Source organism: Rhinatrema bivittatum, chromosome 4, assembly GCF_901001135.1.
Source record: "Rhinatrema bivittatum chromosome 4, aRhiBiv1.1, whole genome shotgun sequence".
In the NCBI taxonomy this organism is placed as follows: Eukaryota; Metazoa; Chordata; class Amphibia; order Gymnophiona; family Rhinatrematidae; genus Rhinatrema; species Rhinatrema bivittatum.
Genome location: NC_042618.1, coordinates 221,666,055 through 221,686,829, shown reverse-complemented (window position 1 = coordinate 221,686,829; position 20,775 = coordinate 221,666,055). Strand labels below are relative to the sequence as shown.

General features: G+C 50.0%; 1 protein-coding gene across 4 annotated transcripts in view; it reads left to right on the top strand.

The window, feature by feature from the left end:
• The window catches only part of CCDC87 (coiled-coil domain containing 87), a 513,138-nt gene that overhangs the window by 144,512 nt on the left and 347,851 nt on the right, over positions 1-20,775 (top strand). For all 4 annotated transcript variants that reach the window (XM_029599749.1, XM_029599748.1, XM_029599751.1 and 1 more), the window contains one exon: positions 9,352-9,500. In XM_029599749.1, the coding sequence (XP_029455609.1) occupies positions 9,352-9,500 (149 nt within the window). The remainder of the gene's footprint in view (positions 1-9,351; positions 9,501-20,775) is intronic.

The window sequence follows — 20,775 nt, the reverse complement described above, 5'->3', positions numbered from 1 at the left end:
GCCTCCCAGCAGCAAAAACTGAAACCAACTGCTGGAACACAGTGTAAAGCTGCTCTGCCCCTTTTGTTTTATTTTGGTTTTTTTTACAAGTTAATTAAAGGGACACACAGAAGGGAAAGAAAAATAAAATACGTCCCTGCTTCCGGCAAAGAAGGCTGAGCCCAGGCAGGCATCAGGGGCCCAGTGTTACGATTGCGGACCCTTGGGCCAGCTGAGACAATAGATGGTATGCTGCGGAGGCCCACAGCGAGTGTCCCAGCCGGGAGGCAGCACTGAAGAGACTCGGAAAGGCTTCACCACCGGAAATCCGAGGTCTCCCCAGGAGGAGCCCATAGGGACCCGGACCTCTTGGACTTAGGTGGGATCCTATGTAACCAAGAACCCAGGCAGCGGCTGAAGAGGTGGACGATGGCTGGACCCAGGTAGAAAAAGAGTCTTCATCCTCGGAAGCCCACGGCTCCCCCGGGAGGAGCCCGTGAGAGCCCGAGCCGCTGGCACTTAGGAGAATCCTCTGGGCCAGCAAATACCGGATGCCTGAGGTGAGGAAGAAGCCAAAGTCGGAGTCCTGGAGCAAGGCCGGGTCAGAAGCCTGGAGTCAGAGGTACACATCAACGCCAGGGATGAGGCAGGAGACGGAGTCGTGGACGGAGCCGGGTCGGAAGCCAGAGGTCAGAAATCGATACCAATCCAGGGACAGAAGCTGGAGGCAAAGTTGTGGAATGGAGCCAGGTCAGAAGCCGGAAGTCAGTCGATACCAAAACCAAGGGGCGGAAGCAGGAGAAGAGTCAGGGAGCAAGCCGGGTCGAAGACAGACGCAATCCAAGGATACAGCGGCAACTAGCACCCAGACAAGCTGAGGAACCTCATTGCAAGGCAAGGAAAGAACCAGGAAGCAGGGCTTAAATAAGCCAGAGCGTCTGACATCATCCAGGGGCAGTCCTGAGGTTTCCCGCGCTGGCCCCTTTAAATCTCCAGCCCCTGCGCGCGCCTAGGGGGTGGGGCCAGCCGTGACGAAACACCGGCGTCTCCCTCAAGGAGGGAGAGCCGCGGCAGAGGCCCGAACAGGCCGAATCGGATCCGCGGAGGCCTGGACCGGCCTCGAGGTAGGTGGGGGACCCGGGGCACGGCTGGGGCCGCAACAGTACCCCCCTCCTACATCCCCTCCCTGGAGGCCCAGGTTTCCCTGGGTGGTCCAGTTGGAATTGGTGGAGGAGGTTTTTATCCAGGATATTAGAGGACGGCTCCCAGGAATTCTCTTCAGGACCATACCCCTCCCATGAAAGGAGGTATTCCCACCGGCGGTGGTGGAATCGAACATCCAGGCATCTTTTACGGTGTAGATGACATCAGGGTCTGCCGTAGCGGCAGCAGGCTCGGGAGGCTTGGTATGAAACATTGAGAGAATCACAGGCTTGAGTAGGGAAACGTGGAACACGTTGTGGATCCGTAAGGTGGAAGGCAGACACAACTGGTAGGAGACTGCCCCTACTCGCTCGACTATCGCGAATGGACCAATGTACCTGGGGGCCAGGCGCATAGAGGGAGTCCATAAGAGGATGTTTTTGGTACTTAAACATACCTTTTGCCCTGGAAGGAAGACTGGGGCAGGCTGCCGAGACTTGTCCGTATGTTTTTTTGCCTTTGCTGCCACCAGGCGGAGTTTCTCCTGGGTAGTTTGCCATAGATTGCGCAGGTGTCATGCCGTCACTTGAACCGCCGGAGACAGTACCGTCAAAGGCAGAGGCAGAGGAGGCCTTGGGACCTTCCCGTAGACCAACTGGAACGGAGACTGGCCAGTCGCAGAGTGCTTATGGCGGTTATAGGAGAATTCCGCCCATGGTAGCAAGGAAACCCAATCATCCTGGAGGGCCCCCACGAATGACCGGAGGAAGGTCTTCAACATCCTATTGGTGCGCTCGGCTTGCCTGTTGGCCTGAGGATGGAAGGCTGTGGTTAAGTCAAGCTGTATGCCGAACTTCCTGCAAAGGGCCTTCCAATACTTAGCAGTAAACTGCGGACCACGATCAGAGGTTATGTGCAACGGGAGTCCGTGGAGACGGAAGACATGTTGAGTAAAGAGAGTGGCCAACTCTGATGCTAACGGCAGCTTGACGAGGGGCACGAAATGGGCCATATTTGAAAAACGATCGACCGTGACCCAGATCACGGTCTTCCCATCTGAGGCTGGTATGTCAACAATAAAGTTGGTGGACAGGTGGGTCCAGGGCTCGGTAGGAATCGGTAGCGGCTGAAGGAGACCCCAGGGACATCCGTGCAGGGGTTTCTGCCGAGCACAGGTGGGACATGACTGGATGTAGAGGCGAACGTCTCTCTTCAGCTGAGGCCACCAATAAAGTTCCAACAGGTCTAGGGTCCTGGCTATTCCTGGATGTCCCATGGTCAAGGAGTCGTGGGCCCAGGCTAACACTTCCCGACGGGAACGAGATGGCACCACGGTCTTCCCTGCGGGAGCCACTTCGGAAGCCGCCAGGAGGACCTTGGCTGGATCCAGAATGTACTGAGGCAAGGGGGTAAGATCTTCTGTCTCCGTCATACGAGAGAGAGCATCCGCTCGAACATTCTTGGAGGTGGGTGGGTAACGGAGGGTGAAGTTAAAACGGCTGAAGAAAAGCGACCATCGCACCTGCCATGGATTAAGGCGCTGGACGCGACACAGATAATTCCAGGTTTTTATGATCTGTGTAGACAGTTATCGAGTGTTGGGCCTCCTCCAGCCAATGGCGCCATTCTTCAAAGGCGAGTTTAATGGCCAATAGTTCTTTATCCCCATGCCGAAATTCTTCTCGGCGGGAGAGAACTTGCGGGAGTAATAGGAACATGGCAAGAGTTTCCCTCCTTTGGACATCTGGCTTAAAACGGCCCCATCAGCTACATCGGAGGTGTCGACCTCCACGATAAACGGGAGTTGGGGGTCTGGGTGCCGGAGACAGGTATCATGGAAGGCTCATACGGCAGTCTGTGGCCAGCGCTTAGCGTCAGCGCCCTTCTTGGTAAGGGCCGTCAGCGAGGCTACCTTCTGGGAATAGTGGGGGATAAACTGCTGGTAAAAGTTAGCAAATCCCAGGAATCATTGGAGCGCCTTCACCCCTGTGGTTGTGGCCAGTCCCTGATCGCAGCGACCTTCTCAGGGTCCATAAGAAAGCCTGTGGAGGATACAATATACCCTAGGAAGGGTAACGAATCCTGCTCGAAAATGCATTTTTCATACTTGGCATAAAGTTGGTGGTCCCACAGCTTCTGTAGGACTCGTCGGACATCCTGGTGGTGTGTCTCCAAATCTTTGGAGTAAATGAGCACATCATCAAGGTAAACGCTGACCGAAGGGTGGAGCATGTCTCTGAGGACCTCATTCATGAGGTTTTGAAAAACCGGCAGGGCATTGCAGAGGCTGAAGGGCATGACTAAGTACTCATAGTGGCCATCTCTTGTGTTAAACGCGGTTTTCCATTCGTCGCCGGGACGAATCCATACCAGGTTATACGCCCCACGGAGGTCTAGCTTGGTGAATACCTTGGCCCCTTGTAGCCGGTCCAGAAGTTCCGGGATCAAAGGCAAAGGATACCGATCCCGTCAGGTAATGCTGTTCAAGTCACGGTAATCTATGCAGGGACGGAGGGACCCGTCTTTCTTCGCTATGAAGAAGAAGCCCACTCCAGCCGGGTACTTGGATGGTCGAATGAACCCTCGGTCCAGGTTCTCCTGAATGTATACCGACATGGCTTGCATTTCCGGAAGGGACGACGGGTAAACCCGTCCTCGTGGCGGCGTGGTACCCGGGAGCAGGTTAATCGCGCAATCAAAGGGATGGTGCTGCGGGAGGATCTCTGCCTTCTCCTTGGAAAACACGTCAAGGTAGTCCTGGTAGTGAGGTGGCAGACCCAGGGTCGATGTTAGGTGAGGAATCGGTGGCCAAGTCGCCATGGCTAGGCAGGAATCAAAGCACGCTGGTCCCCAGGATGCCACCTGAAGGGAATCCCAAGCGATTACGGGTGAGTGCTTCCAAAGCCAAGGTAGGCCCAGGATGACTGGATGCATGGACTTCTCTAGGTTGAAGAAGGAGATCTCCTGATGCAGAATGCCCATGCGTAGAACGAGAGGCTCGGTGCGGGTAGTGATCGCGCCAGGAAGGATTCTCCCCTGAATAGAGGACACGTGGAGAGGGGGTCTTTGGGGTTGAACTCCCACCTGGAGTTGCTGAACCAGATCCTGAAGTATGAAGTTACCCCCTGCTCCAGAGTTGATCAGAGCTTGCGTCTCGAACTCTCCCTCCGGGAGGAGTAAGGTCACCAGCACAAAGCATGGGGAGTCGGAAGCGGTGTGACCTAGGGTTAGCTCCCCGACTGTCCCTAGGTCTCAGCGTTTCCCGGACGTTCACTACAACGGGCAAGGAAATGGCCCTTGCCACCGCAGTACAGGCATAAGCCCAGCGACTGGCGTCTCCTTCTTTCTTCTTGGGAGATGGGTCCCCGACCCACCTGCATGTGTTCGATGTCTTGGGCCCCTGAAGAAACAGGCAGAGAACTCCCGCTGCGGGAAGGAGTAGATCCAGAGGTCCCAGGCTTATGAGCCGGCCTCCTTTCTCGAAACTGACGCTGGATGCGGCGGTCCACACCTTCCTGCAAGATCAATAAGGGCATCTAGGTCATCAGGGAGGTTTCGGGCCGCCAATTCATCCTGCAGCTTTGGGGAGAGACTTTCCAGGAAGATGCCATGCAGGCTGTCACTTCCCCAGTTTAGTTCGGTGGCGAGAGTCTGAAAATCCACGGCATGTTCTGCCAGAGGCCGGTTACCCTGACGTAGCTGGAGTAACTCTGAGGCAGCAGTAAGTTTGCGGGAGGCCTCTTCGAAGACCCGCCTAAAGGCAGAGACGAAGTGCACCAGATTGTCCAGTCGAGGATCCTGGCGCTCCCAAAAGTTGGAGGCCAATGAACCTTGTCTTGACCCGGTCAGTCGGAAACTGAAGTGGAAGCAGGTTGAAGCGAATATAGCACTGGTTCAAGGAATCCTCGGCACAACTTCGTATCCCCTGAATACCGCAAAGGTACAGGCATCTGGATGGGTGCTGTAGCTGCGGAAGTGGCCCCAGTTCCAGGTACCATGGAGCTGGCAGCCGTGGCTCCGCCCACACGGTCGGCTAACCCCTGTACAGTCGCTGTCAGGACGTCAAGGCAGGTCTGCTGCTGTTGCAGCCTCTGGGCTATACCCGGAATGGCTTTCAGGCTGGCAAGGTCCGCTGGGTCCATGGCCTTGCAAACTGCTATGGTTGTGGACCCTTGGGCCAGCTGAGACAATAGATGGTATGCTGCTGAGGCCCACAGCAAGTGTCCCAGCTGGGAGGCGGCACTGAAGAGACTCGGAAAGGCTTCACCACCAGAAGTCCGAGGTCCCCCCAGGAGGAGCCCGTAGGGACCCAGACCTCTTGGACTTAGGTGGGATCCTATGCGACCAAGAACCCAGGCAGCGGCTGAAGAGGTAGACGATGGCTGGACCCAGGTAGAAGAAGAGTCTTCACCCTCGGAAGCCCGCAGCTCCCCCGGGAGAAGCCCATGAGAGCCCGAGCCGCTGGGACTTAGGAGAATCCTCTGGGCCAGCAAGTACCGGATGCCTGAGGTAAGGAAGAAGCCAAAGTCGGAGTCCTGGAGCAAGGCCGGGTCAGAAGCCTGGAGTCAGAGGTACACATCAACGCCAGGGATGAGGCAGGAGACGGAGTCATGGATGGAGCCAGGTCAGAAGCCGGAAGTCAGACGTCGATACCAAAACCAAGGGGCAGAAGCAGGAGAAGAGTCAGGGAGCAAGCTGGGTTGAAGACAGACGCAATCCAAGGATACAGTGGCAACTAGCACCCAGACAAGCTGAGGAACCTCGTTGCAAGGCAAGGAAAGAACCAGGAAGCAGGGCTTAAATAAGCAAGAATGTCTGACGTCATCCAGGGGCAGTCCTGAGGTTTTCCGCGCTGGCCCCTTTAAATCTCCAGCCCCTGCGCGCTCGCATGCCTAAGGGGCAGGGCCAGCCATGGCGAAATGCCGGCATCTCCCTCGAGGAAGGAGAACCACGACAGAGGACCGAACAGGTCGAATCGGATCCGCGGCAGCCCGGACCGTCCTCGAGGTAGGTGGGGGACCCAGGGCACGTCCCGGGGCCGCAACACCCAGAGGGATGAGGGAACCAAAATCACGGGCTATCATCCTCCCTGAGGACAAGAGCCTAGCTACCCCAGGTATCACCAATTCCCTGTTTGCCCTGCTCTACCCAAGGGATGGCCCACGAAGAAATCTAACACCTTGGGGAGCTGAAACCTTCTCCCTATTCCTTTTTCTTTAAATTTTTTGAAAACTCCAAATTGCAGGTTTTCACCTCTGCCATCTGCTGGAGACAAAGAAATACTGAGGGGACTGCAGGTGGCACTCTTGGTTAAGTAGGAGTGCCTCAAAGTTTTGTTCTCTGCCTCCATCTGCTGGTAGGGATGTATAAACCCACTTGTCTGGATTGATCCGGGGTACGAACTGGAAAAGTAGTTTCCCAATACTGTGTTCCCTCAGAGGACATTCCGCAGCCAGGGGGAAAAGGAGGGAACTCTCCCAGCAGATTGCTATAGGGGCCGTGTGTAAATATATCTGTTACCTTTTTTATCTCGGTGTATTATCCTGACTAGATATTGTTAGTAGTTCAGCATTAGTGTTATGTATGCAAATACTTACTACTTGGATAATCTGTGATTGTGAATAAATGTTTTTGTAGTCAATATCTGCCTTCAGTATCATGTGATTCTTACGAACCAAAAAGACTGGCAATACTTAAGGTAATTTGTCTTCCTTATTACACTCACCTCAATTACAGCAAAACAAACTGCCTCCACTGCCAAACATTTTGTCAAGTAACACAAACCTTTTCAAAATATAATTTTAAAAAACTCCTAGAACCTTGCCATACCATATTATAACAGTTAACTGTCAGGATTCAAACTGCAGCAACCTCATCTGCAAAAAGGCAGCAATACAAATATTACAGCAGACTCTAGAACACTACAGGTTAAATAAGCCGACTGCTCCAAATCCCTCCAGAGAAGCTACACACTAGCCGAAATACTGCTCCTCTGTCACATATGCGCAACACAGACCTGTCAGAATCTCTGAACTGAGGGTGTATCGCCCCAGGAGTGGTACAGGATGGCAAGGCAGGGTGCAAGGCAGTACTAGGGCCAATCCTCCACCTAGCCAGTCTCTCCCCCACAGGTTGAGCCTTTGGGTTCTGGGGGCCAGTAGGACTCCAGTGCGGCGACAGTACATAGTAAGAATATGCAGATAGAAGCAAGGCTGTTTAAACAGGAACAAGACTGGACAGGCTGAATAGTCTGAAGCAAGGCTTGGCAGGCTGAATAGACTGAATCAAAGCTTGGACCCAGAATGCAAGCGAGTCAACGTACTGGGCAGGATCTGGAACTAGATAAAGATATTGACTGAGGCAAGGCAAAGACAGGACACAGGTACAGACAAGACTGGACAGGATACTGGAACAGACAGAGAGCTGGACAGGACATGGGAACAGACAAGACTGGAGAAGATACTGAATCAGACAGGACTGGCAGGACATGACAAGACCAGACAAAGAGAAGACCAAACAAGGCAGACTAGGGCAGGACATATACAAGGCAGACAAGGATAACACAGAACAGCGAACATATAAGCCTGAAGGCAACAAAGCTAAAGGGCTAGTAGGCTATGGGCCCGAAGGCCCTGAGCTACAAAGAGAGGCCCAGAGATCACAAGGCAAGGATAGGTCTAGAGTAGCCAGAGAGAAAGAGCAGGGAAAGGCCTAGATAGGTCGCAAAGCAGGGTAAGGCCTGAATAGGTCATAGAGCAAAATATTATGAGCAATAAGGCCCATAGGCCACAATGCTAGGTAAGGAGCATGAAGGCCCATAGACCACAAGGCCTGTAACAAGGAAACAAGGGCATTGTCAGATGATATCACTTATATGTCATAGCCAAGTCATCTTGCAGTCTATGGAGAACCCTGTTTACAAGTAAGCAAACTTGGGGTCCTATTTACTAAGAATTTTTCCTATAGAGGCACAATGGGAGAAAACCCTTAAAGGTAGATATTCAAAATCTATTTTGATGGATATCAAGACCATGATGGTCTTTAGGGGGGAGGGAGTGGGATGACCTTTGCTGTGCACCTACCTGTTAAATATTTTTATATTTTCAGGATGTCGGGGCACAGACCCCCTGCTATACCTCCCCATTTAATGTGACTTTTTTTTTTCGGACCAGCGGCCTTTTCAGGTGATGGTGATCCCGCGAGGTTGGGGCCGCCATTGCGTTAAAGGGCCTCATGCTGAGTTTTTTTGTCCTGCGAAGTTTGCCCATGAGACAAAAGAACACGCCATACAGTCATGATGCTTTCTGAGGGGAAAGGCCCCACTATCCCAGCGGCATGGGGGTGGCTTGCGGGAATGACGGCTACTACCTGGAGATTAATATCCTAATTAAATAAACATACACACGGTTAATGCGACTCCAACATTGCTCTATGCTTCAACGACAAGAGGAAATGGAAAAAAAAAGGATTTGCAACCACAAAAAAGCAGGGGAGAAGCTTGCTTGATACGGCGATTACTACCCCAAACCAAATTAGCCTGATACTTCACTTTCAAGCATATCCAGCATAGTTCTCTGCTTCAACAACAGGGGAATGATGAAAAGATCTCTGCTTCAATGGCAGGGGGAATGATGAAAAGATGATTTATATTCTGACAACAACCAACAAGGACTGAGTTGCACAGGCTGGATAAACATGCATGGGAGTAGCTTGCTATGATGGTGGTTACTACCCCTAAACAATTAGCTAGATATTTCACTTAGATGCAGCTCCAGCACTGATACCTCACTTAGATGCAGCTCCAGCACTGCTAACTACATCGATGGCGGGGGTGGAAGGGATGGCGGGGTGGAAGGGAAAAAGAACAAAAAGTCACTTACAAGGGACAAGAGAAAAAGATAAATATGGGGAAAAAAAAAAGTGAATGCTTGCTGGGCAGACTGGATGGACCATTTGGTCTTCTTCTGCCGTCACTTCTATGTTTCTTTGACATAGAAGTGAGTCCCCTGTGATGTGGGACCCCTTCCTGCGATAAAACATTGCAGCTTAGTGCCTCTAGGCTTAACTTAGCCAGCTATGTCTGAATATTGAGCTCTTATTAAATATGACACTTGCTTTGTTATTATCAAGAATTTATTATAAAAGAATGTATAACAAAGAATATCTAAGATTAATTTGACTGATGAATGTATTACTCTAATCATTGTCAATATTGTGTTTCACTTGTAGAAAAGTAATTCATTACCTAATCTGAGCAGGAATGACTTGCTGTCAGATGCATTAGAAGTCAATTTACCTCGTTCTGAATCTTCTCTGGTACTTCACAACATAACAGTGCATGAAAATATAGAAGAATCTGTAGCAGAAGATCTCAAATGGTACCATTTTACACATATATATGTATAAAATCTTTGCTGTACAGTTCAGTTTACTTGTTCCATGGTGGAAGGTATACAAGATATCCACATTGAATATTTATGAGATTTAGGGGTAATTCTGTAGCAGCCTGCCTAAATGGGAAATCAAAATTGCACATAAGCTACACCAGTTTTTCAAAGTGAAGATACATGTATAAGTTCACTTTGAAAAGTTATCTCACCAAATCTACACACACACACAATTTTACCAGCTAATTTGCTAATTTATGCACAGATTTTCTCCAGTAAAATTTACCCATGTAGTTTTGAAAATGCAAATTTATGTACATAAATGAAATAACCTCCAGACCCTGAGAATATCTCTGCTCAGTCTGGGTAAATTTATTCGTATACAGGATGTGTGCACATAAGTTTACTTGCATGATAGGCGGGCAATTTAGTAAAAGGCTATTCCATGGTAAAACACTATTTTAATTGCGGAAATGCCTTTGAAAATTAACTTCAGTATGTATAAAGTGTTGTTATTTTTTGGTTTATTTACATATTTTGTTTATCTTGAAAACTAGAATTTTTGTATCCTTGAGGAGTGGAGTTTGACACCCTTTCATTTGACAATTGCTGTATCTAATCCCTTTTACTTCTTAGTTTTAAGATCTTTGATCTTATTCCATCTTATCCAATCTGGTATTACTGAAGCAGAAAACAAATTGTTGACAGACATTTTCATGTAGTGAAAGCATATATGCTATCAACTCGGTTACAGTTGAGATCTTCATCCATCTCAGGATATAGGTGACATAGCTATTGGCTCCAGAAGTCAACCTTAGTTGGTTCTCTCTCAGCGCCTTGTTTTCTGTTTAGGGGAAGGAGTTTTCCCTCTCCCTTCTCAGGTAGCTTTGCTTCTGAATGGCTGCTTTCTTTCTCGACCAGTCTCTATATCCTGCTTGATCCAGGAGCCGATTGGGGAAGAGCACTCATTTCACTGCTTTGCACTCTCGCACATTTGAGATACCTCACAGCATGCGGGAAATTGTCCTGAACTCTGTCTTCCCGCAGTATAGACTGGTCCAGAGTTTCCTGCTCTGGGCTCTTTAATTCTCCCTGATGTGGCGTGCGTGCTAACAGGCCACAGGGGGCGGAGCCTGAAGTCGGCGGCGTTCCTGCTGCGAGGCAAGGCCTGCAGGCCCAAAGAGGCAGCGTGGTGCGCCGCGGACGTCCCCAGAGGTCCGCAGCGGACGAGAGGAGCCGACCGGAGAGGTGAGCACGGTCGGTCACAGCTCCCGTGGCCGACGGGCGTAACAAGGACACGCAACACTACAGCTTAGAGGCTGTTTCTTTGTCCGTTCAGCCATTTGCTGTTTCTGACTTCTAGTCAGAATATACAGGGAGAAGCTATCGTCTTAACGTATGGCTTCTAGGAAAGGTACATGATCCTTTTCCTGTTTTTGACCTAAATCAGGTAAAATGTCTTTTGGCTTTTCATGGTCGATTGGCCAACAATGTGTTTTCACTTTCACTTATCCTGCTGGATGGGAAGATATGCTTGTCATAGGAGGCGTGCTTAAAGTGGGTGAGCTCCATTCAAAGCTAGCCACTGTGCTCGAGGTCATGCTCCCACTGAAAGTAGTTCTTTCAATGCTTGCCATTCTTGTTTGTACTCCATCTGACCTGGAACATCAGGCCTTTTGTTGTGGCCATTTGTCAGGTGGGGTCTACACAGATCCTGATGCCTTTTTTCACTTCTTCAAAGCCAGTACTTAGATTGTATGCCCATTGCTCCTCATGGCTAAACAACAGGTGTGTGAGCAATCTGTTACTGCCCTTCAGATGCTGGTGATCCCTAGTTTTCTTTCTGAAGGGCTTTCTAGCCTCAAATTGTCTATTCAGCTGTGTTTCTGACACCAAAGAAAACTGTATGGCCTTGCTCCAAGAGCTCTTTTTCTCTTAGGACAAGCAGGATGTTAGTCCTCACACATGTGTGACAACATCGGATGGAGCCCAGCACAGAAAACTTATATCAAAATTTTCTGGAACTTTTACCGTGCATACTGAGAATGCCCAGCATGCCCTATTCCATGTGGGGTCCCTCTTCTGTCTGTTTTTTCCCATGGAGCTTTCGCCTAGCAGTTGAGTGAGCTTGTGGCTTTTCATTAAGAAATTGCCTTTGGAAACTTTTCCAACTTCCTTTTAGGGTTTTCTCACAATGTCATCGAACGTGGGTATGTGTTTTTATGTCATTAAATGAATTGTAAATTGTGAATGGTTCCTGTACTTTTTTCCATGTGTATCTTGTTAGTGATTTCTCGCCACTGGCCTCAGCGCCGGGGAAGGACCGGGCTGAGCATCGAAGGAAGCCAAAGAATCATCAGCATCAGTCCCCGTTGATGCATGGTGCCAGGCACGGGGATGCACCAGCTCATGCTGTGATGCCCCTAAAGTGACACCATGATGAGGATTGCCAGTCTTCCATCAGTGCAGAGGTTCCATGATGGTCTCCATTGGTCCTGATGCCAGTCACCGCTCCACCCCATGTGTCCGAAGAAGATCTGACGATCTTATCTACCTCCCATACGGTGTTGGCATCAGCAGCATGTGAGGAGGAGCTTGAACTCAGAGTCCAGCAGGCGGTGGGTCAGGTGCTGGAGGGCTTCAGTTCTGTGGCACCGATAGCACCAGACCCGATGCTGCCCATCCTCATACTGCTCCTGAAGAAGCTCAGTTTGCTCATTGGTGCCTTACCAACCCAACTGACATTGGTTCCCGGGACAGCATCAATGCACAGCGGGGAACCAATGCCTACCTCTATCGATATGGTGGTAGGTTGATGGTTCCTCCTCCGAGGAAACTCTACCTGGGCTGGCAAAGACACCAAGGCCTGCAATCCCCCGTCCAGTTTTACCTGTGCCCGCAACTCTGGACAAAGGCCTAGCATCTAGGGTCCTATCCCATGTAGCATACAGTGAGGATGAGGACTCCTATGACCCCTGGTGGGTTGATGCTTCAGAGTCCTCCGAGGAGGGCTCTGAGCATCTCTTATCAGACCTTTCTCCTCCAGAGGAGTGAAAGAAGTCTCCACTTGAGGACGTAACTTTTGTGGGATTTATGAGGGTGAAGGCAGAAGCCATCCCATTTCAGTTGTTAATGGAAGAGGATGCCAGGAACCCTTCAGAATCTGTTTAAAGTGCAGAGCGCAATTCTCCCTGCCTAGGGCCCATTGTTTGGGTTCAGTCTGCGTCCCCTCTGTTACCAACAGCACTGCTTTTGTTGTTGTGCCCATTGGCACCTGGTTGGGTGTCTCTTGGTCCTCTTTTTTGTCCTTGGAGAAAGCAGAGTTGCTTACCTGTAGCAGATGTTCTCCGAGGACAGCAGAATATTAGTCCTCACAAAACCCACCCAACACTCCCTGAAGTTAGGTTTCTCCTATTTTTTGTTTTAATTATAATTCTATGTTATGAGATGGAGAGGGGCCCCATGAGGATGCACAGTATAGGGAATGCTGGATATGCTCAGTGTGCCTAATCAAAGTTCTAGAAACTTTGACATAAGTTTCTGCATCAGGGCTCCATCTGATGATGTCACACATTTGAGAACTAACATCCTGCTGTCCTCGGAGAAACCTATTACAGATAAGCAACTCTGCTTTCTCTTGGCTAGTGATTTATGCCCTTCCAAGAGGACCTAGGACTAGTGGGGCATGTCAGGGCTCAGAGTTCATGAGCTCTGACTGTGGAGGTTTTGTGTGGTGAAGTGGGTTTCTTGCCATCTGTTCACATCATCCCCTGCCTTCAGAAGAGGACTATTGCCATTCAACAGGGTTTTTGTCATTCCATCTGTTCTGCGGATCTCTTTGAGGTGTAGAACTCAATGCCTTTCCCTCCAGAGCCCATTATGGGTTCATCTGCCTCAAAAAAAAACAAAAAAAAACCCCACAATCATCAGAGGAAAGTGGACAATAGTGGTTTCTTCTGTAACCTCTCAAGTGGTGCCTTTAGCACTATGGGATTTTCCTCCTTTTTCTTGTTTTTCAGCAGCCTATAGCTTGGTAATCACCCATGCTTCAGGAATGCCATCCTGCTTGTCCTCAGAGAAATCAGAGTTGCTTACCTCTAACAGGATGTCAGTCCTCACAATTCCCTCATACCTCCCCTGAGAGTTGGTTTCTCCATGTTTTAGCTTTGTCATGGACTGAGGGGCTCTGCCTGGGAGGCAAGGAGACGATGACAGCTGTACATGCTCAGTAAAACATGCTGAAAGCTCTACAATCTTTGAAATCAAAGCTCCATGCTGGGCTCCATTGGATGAAGTCACCCATTTGTGAGAACTGACTGTTACACTCCTGCTTGCGGTTCCAGCCGCGAGCAGGCACTTACCTCCGAGGCATGGGGCCACCGACGCGTTCCTCACGAGGCTGGAGCCGCGCTATTGCATCTCATGTGGCCCGGAGGCCGCTGACCTGCCCCTCATGCGGCTGGAGCTGATGCCCTCTACATCTTCGCAGCCCAGAGGCCACAGTCCCCAGTCTTGCCTGGCGGCTAGAGCCGCCCTCGGTATTTCTTCAATGGTAGAGAACCGCTTCCAGCTTCGGGGCCTGCTCCACAGCCCAGCTCCTGCTCTCCAGCGACACAGCGGTAGCATGGCCGCTGTCCATGGTCCTGCCCACTTCCCCTAAGGGGCAGGGCCGCGCCTCTTCTGAAGATTTAAAGGGCCAGCAATTCTGGCCCCACCTGGACTCCTATAAAAGGGCTCTGCAGTCAGTCTGTCCTTGCCTTCGCAAGGGGTTAGTCCTCCCTAGGACTTCTCGTCTTCACTCCTGCTGGCATTCCTTGTTCTTCGTGGGATCCCTCATTGTTCTGTTCCTGGTCTCCGTGATGAAGTCCTGTTGTCTGTGTTCCAGTCTTGTTGTTCCGTTATCAAATCCTGATGTTCCGGATGTTCCGTCATCCAGTCTTGATGTCCTGAACCCCTGGTTCCTCATCTTCCTTTCCTGGCGTGCCACCTTCATGGTCTGTGACCAGCCCATGGAGGGCTGTGTAGGGCGCTATGTGGTACAAGGCCTTCTTCTCGTCTGCAACACAAGCCTTTAGAGGGTCATCCTTCCCTGTAGCCAAGTCCCTTCTTGGTCCTGTTCCCTGAGGTTTGTTCCGGCCCTCGGATTCACTTGTGTCTGCTTCCGTCCATGACCAAGACTCTGCCAAAACCTGCTCCGCTCCAGTGTGGTCCGTGACCAGCCATGGGCGGCTGTGTAGGGCACGCACCAGTGCAGGCCTCTACTGAATCTTCGACATGTTCCAGTCTCAAGTCCACTTCTGCTCCTGGATGTTTCACGTTCAAGCATGGTCCGTGACCAGTCCCGTGGGTGGGCTGTGTAGGGCTAGTTGCGTCGCAGCCTCAATCTAGTACTTGATCCTGAATCTTTGTCTGAGTCTCCCTAGTGCTCAGAGTCCTTCCAAGTTCCTCGTCTGTGTCTCCACGTTCCAAGTTCCAAGTTCCTCGTCTGAGTCTCCCTGTTCCAGAGTCTTCGTCTGCCCTTGCCTCCTGTCCGGCCTGCCGCCTTTGCCGTTCCCAACGGCAGGTCCGAAAAGGCTTGGAGTGGTCGGAGGACCACTCAGAGACCAACCTTGCGTGGTTGGCCTCACTTCGGCTGTGCAGGTCGGCGGGGGTCTGGCTTCCTGGTCTCAGCCCAGGATCGGACATGTCTCGCCTGCCTCGGTGCCACCTTGGAGTTCTCTGGGGTCGAGCCGTGGCCCAAGGGCACACAATCCCCTTGGAAATGGGACCGCTCTCCTAGCGCTCCCTAAAACTGATATCCCTCTGTCCTCGGAGAACCCCGCCTACAAGATTCTTCATGCGCAGCACTGTGCAAGGAACCTTGGGGTTCAGACTGACCACAACTGAACCTCAAAAAACACATCAATGCTATTCTCAAAGAGGGATTCTACAAACTAAATGTCTTAAAAAATCTGAAACCTCTACTTCATGCCAGTGATTTCCGCACTGTTGTCCAGGCCACACTCGAGTCCAAGATGGATTACTGTAATGCCCTCTTTCTTGGCTTACCTTACTCCTCCATAAAACCCCTCCAAATGCTGCAGAACGCAGTAGCCAGAACCCTCTCCAACGCACGTAAATACGACCATATCTCCCCGATCCTTAAGGACCTGCACTGGCTCCCTATCCCTTCTCGTATCCTCTACAAGACCCTGACCATTATCCATAAAGCCATATATTCACACAATTCCAACTGGCTCGTCTACCCTTTCCTCCTCACATGCCCGAATCGGCCCACGAGGACCTCAAACAAAGGGTCCCTCCATGTGCCCTCTTTAAAGAAGGCACACCTCACATCCATGAGGGATCGGGCACTCTCCATTGCTGGCCCCATGCATTGGAACGCTCTTCCTACCAACCTCAGGCTAGAACCATGCACTATAAAATTCAGATCCCAAGACTTGGCTTTTCAAACAAGCCTTCCCCCAAAAACCTTAATCAACCCCCGTGAATTGTAATGTTATAACGTTTTAATTTGACTCTGCTTTAGTCCTCAAGGTTCTCAAGTTCGCCTGTTGATTTGTTCCTGCGCTTTCCTTGCTCTCCTTTTGGTTGTTGTACCCTCTCCCCACTCCCCACTCCCCTGTTTTTTGTATTTTCCTTCCTACAGTTCGATGTAAACCAATATGATGTTTCGACTAATATCGGTATAAAAGACCTTTTAAATAAATAAGTAAGCAACTCTGCTTTTTGGGACCTACTTTCCTTTTTGCCTCATTGTTTCTAATTTTTCTGCCACTGTCTGAGCAGCCCCTCAAACAGAACATTTAAGTCCTTAAAAAAAATAATTAAAAGATGTTGAACAGCATGGAGAAGCTCAAGGCCAAGAAACCTTCAGTAAGTGGGTTTAAGACCTGCATCTGTGGGCACCAGAGATCCATCATGGATATATACTCCATAAGCTATCATTGCTTGAGCCAAGACTTTGTCTCCACTGCTACATTTGTGGTTGGATGTCCCCCAGGGCACAGCAGTACCACAGCTGCAAAGCACCAGTAAGTGAGTAGTCAAGAGCCCTCATAAGCACAGGAGGGTTCCTCCACATTCACCTCAGGTTAGGAGTTGAGTGTGATGCAGAAGCATGTGGTGCCAAATGAGGCACAAAGAGCACCCAAGTAACATTGGGGGGGGGGGGGGGGCGCTATTCTGGGCTATCCCACTCAGAACTGAAGAGATGATTGGCACTGTTGACATAAGGTTCTGCCAGAACAGGCTCCTTCTTAATGACAAGGCAGGACATAACTTCATCAGTTCAGGTCCCATTGTCCTTCATGGTGTGGAAGATTCTCAGGACATCGAGGCATTTTTTATATCCAGACCTGTGTGAGCTGTTCAGGGCACCACCTCTGTCTTTGACTTGGGACTCACATCCTAAGGCATAGTCACTATGCTTAGCACAGCAAACCATGGCATCATTGGTGGTGTCAGTGTTACAGTCGTGGTGTTGGTGTACTGCTAGGAAGTTAGCAATCTGGTGTTATTTAGGAGAGTTGTGGGTGGATCCTTGGACCGGTGGCAGGTAACCACAACCCCGGGGGGGGGAAGATACCGAGAGGAACCACTGGTCAGGCTCAGAGTATGGAGACAGACACACACTAGTTCTTTTATTAGACAGTATACTGAACCACCAGTGGTGGCAGTAGTGAGCTGGAAGGCCTGGCTGGGCTGTAGTCCCTCAGATACTGGAACAGCGATCCCTGGAGGCTGAGCTGTAGAGAAACTGAAATATAGTGAGTAGGTAGAGTATGCAGAGTTCATGTACTGAACCAGATGGTAACACTCATACAATGTCTCATAGATGCCCAGGAGCTGGAATGTATAGGCCCTCAAGGAGCGAGTACCTGGTTCCAGGGAAAGCTCTGAGAGAGCGATGGTAACTCACTGATGTGGTGGCAGTGATGACTTCCAGGCAGAAGAGCGTACCGAGTAAGTCTGGGAACGAGGGCCCTCGAGAAGCGAGTACCGGTTCCAGACTGTCACCTGAAAAACAAAGGATAGAGCAAGGCCCCTGAGGAGTGGGTACCCCTAGTAAGTCCGAGGAGGCAGAGCAGCTTAGGTAGTGTAACCCTTGCTAACTCGATGTGTTAGCAAATTCCAAGACCTTATATATCCTTTGCGGGTGATGTCATCTTCGGGGGACGCCCCTGAGGTTCACGCCATCGCTGGTTCTTCAGTTGGGGCCGTGCCGCGTGCGCGCCCCTAGGCCTCCAGGAAACATGGCGGTTTGCAGCGTCCAGCCCGTCCGGGGACGCCGGAGGACTTCGGCAGAAGAGCGCCGTGGCAGCCAATCTTCCTGCGGATGAAGAGGGAGGCGCCAAAGAGGTAAGGAGGGCGGAGAGAGGGCATCAGGAACCGATGGACACAACACGTGGATCCCTGGGCCAAGGGGGCATTGGCACCACCTGTGAGAAGGAGTCTCACAGGTGCTCACCATCGGCTGGCAAGGCCGGGGAGAGCCTGAGACCCTACTGAGGCTTCACCACTACCAGCCCTCGTTCCCCGCAGGTTGAGCCCTTGGGTAATGGGGCCGGCTGGACTTACATGGGGTCTCAAGTGAGGAGAGTCTCGATGTCCGAAGTCTGGGCAGGTGGTGAATTACGTAATCCATAGTCCGAGCGTGGGTCAGGGCAGGCGGCGAATCTCGTAGTCCATAGTCCAAGTGTGGCTCAGGGCAGGTAGCAAGTCACATAATCCGAAGTCCGAGCGGGGATCAGGACAGACGGTGAGTCTCGAAGTCAGTGGTCCAGGCAAGGGTCGAGGGTCCGAGCAGAATACAATGGGTCAGGAATGGAACCAGAACAGGATTCTCCAACTGGAGCAGGAGCCAGGAAGCCAAGGCAAGGTCTGGAAGCAGGCCTTGCCTAGATATAGTCATGCATCAATCAAAAAAAAAAAAAAGGGGAATAAAACTGTTTGATCACTGTCCCAAAGAATATTCTTTAGATGTACTTAATTCAATTTTTACTGATGTAATAAAACATTTTTGTGAATTTTTAAAGCCTACACATCAGTGGAAAAAATGATTTTCATGAATACTTCACATGAAGACAAAAAACATTTTGATATTAGAAAATTTTTTTTAGGAATTGGTTGAAAGTTTCATATAATCGTGTAGGCGTCCCTGCACCTCAAATGTGTGTTTATAATCATTAACTCCCAACCTCTTCCTCGTGTGAAGATTTTTTTGACGGATTTTTTTTTTTTTTTCTTAATTGTATTATGTGACATCCAGAAAAATAATTACTGTGAGTTTAACCTTCTAGTATTCTTTCTCACATCATTGTATTAACTAATTTTCCTTTTATAAAATGATGAGTGTGTAGAACCTTCTGTAAAAACTCTATCTGTTATTAAAGTCCCGACACATACGTGTTTCAGACGCAATCGTCTTTCCTCAGGGGGGTCAGCTCTATAAAGACAAGACTACAACAGATGGTTATTACCACACCGTCTTTAGTAAAAATGTTGTGTCTTGGTGCAAATATCTCCACTGTTCTTCTTCTATTGCACCAAATTCACTTTTCCTAACGTGTCCGGGTGCCTTCCACTCTCGATCTCAACAACGTCAGATGTCAATTAACCCAGTACTAAGAAGTAATCCCTTATAACCACCAACCCAGTGTGGAGAAGGGCCAATCCAATGGCTTTAACAACCTTGAGAGCCAATCATATGTGACCACGATATCCGATGGTTATTCGTGCTTCTATTTGGTTTCAAGACTACTTGTTTTAAACCACACCCCCCATTAACCTCAATGCTGATAATGTCCCACGAACAGTGGGAACGGACCTGGTTGACAGCACGTTTGTACCTCTATTGTATTATCAGACCTGACCGGTACAACCTGCGCAACTTAAATCGCTGTAAATGTCTACCCAAGCGGACCAGAAAGAAAAGTCTTTATAATGAATGTGTTTCCGGTTCTCTTGCCCTGCTCAAGTATGTTGAATAAACTCGGCCCAACAGAAGGAAGTTTATTAATGGACATCAAAAAGCAGAATTTGAAATAAATCTGGGTCCAATCGTTATAACACCGTCATCAAATTTAAATCTTCATTCATCCCCAGTGGATGTGAGGTCTTCAATGTGTAGATCCAGAATAGCTCACAATAATTCATAGAAACATAGAAACATAGAAGTGACGGCAGAAGAAGACCAACGGCCCATCCAGTCTGCCCAGCAAGCTACGCAGTTTATCCATTTTTTTCCCCCTTTTTCTCCCTCCCACCCGTCTCTATTGGCTTCCAGCACCCTCCGGCCCCAATTCCCTTCCATCCCTCCACCAATGCAGAGAGCAGCACCATCCTAGTGAACATCCAGCTCAATCAGGGGTAGCAACCAGCAGGCCACACCCCTGCCCCTTACCCACCCCTGTTTTGTTTGCTTGTTTGTTTGTTTTTTTGTTTGTTTTTTGAGATGGCAGCCCTCCATCCTTCCGCTCCGTGAAGGTGGAACACCAACCACTGGCCACTGGCATCCCGCTCCGTGAATGCCTCTGTGGCTACTGCTGCTCCGTGCAGTGTTTTGTTGCATGAAAGTGGAACACCAACTACTGGCCACTGGCATCCCGCTCCGTGAATGCCTCAGTGGCTACTGCCGCTCTGTGCAGTGCTTTGCTGCCTGAAGGTGGAACACCAACTACTAGCCACTGGCATCCCGCTCTGTGAATGCCTCAGTGGCTACTGCCGCTCCGTGCAGTTTCATACTTAGATCCCCCCCAAGTATGGGAATGCTGACTTGTTCCAATATGGTCCATTTCAAATCCGCTATGACATGTCCTGTGTCCTTCAAATGCTGAACCATTGGAGCCATCATTTTAGCGGTGGTAAATCGCAACTTATGTTCTCCCAACTTAACTCGTACCGGGCGGATGGTCCGGCCCACATAGAGCTTAGGGCAGATGCATATGACTGCGTACACTACGTTGCTGGAATTGTAGTCGGTGTTAGATTTTCTCTAGATCTTGTAATTCGTAACAGGGTCCACCCATTCTTTCCCCCCTATCGCTTGTTGGCACCAGCTGCAATGGCCACAAGTCTGGTGACCTAAGATGTCACCTAAAGGGGCGCTATGATCCAGTTGGGCATGTTCCACCATGTCCCTAATGTTACGACCTCTTCTTGTGGGAAACAATGGGAGTTCTTTGAACTCTTCATGGAATGTTAAAACATGCCAGTGCTTTTTAATGGCTGAGATTATAACGCCTGATGCAATGGACTGCTGTAG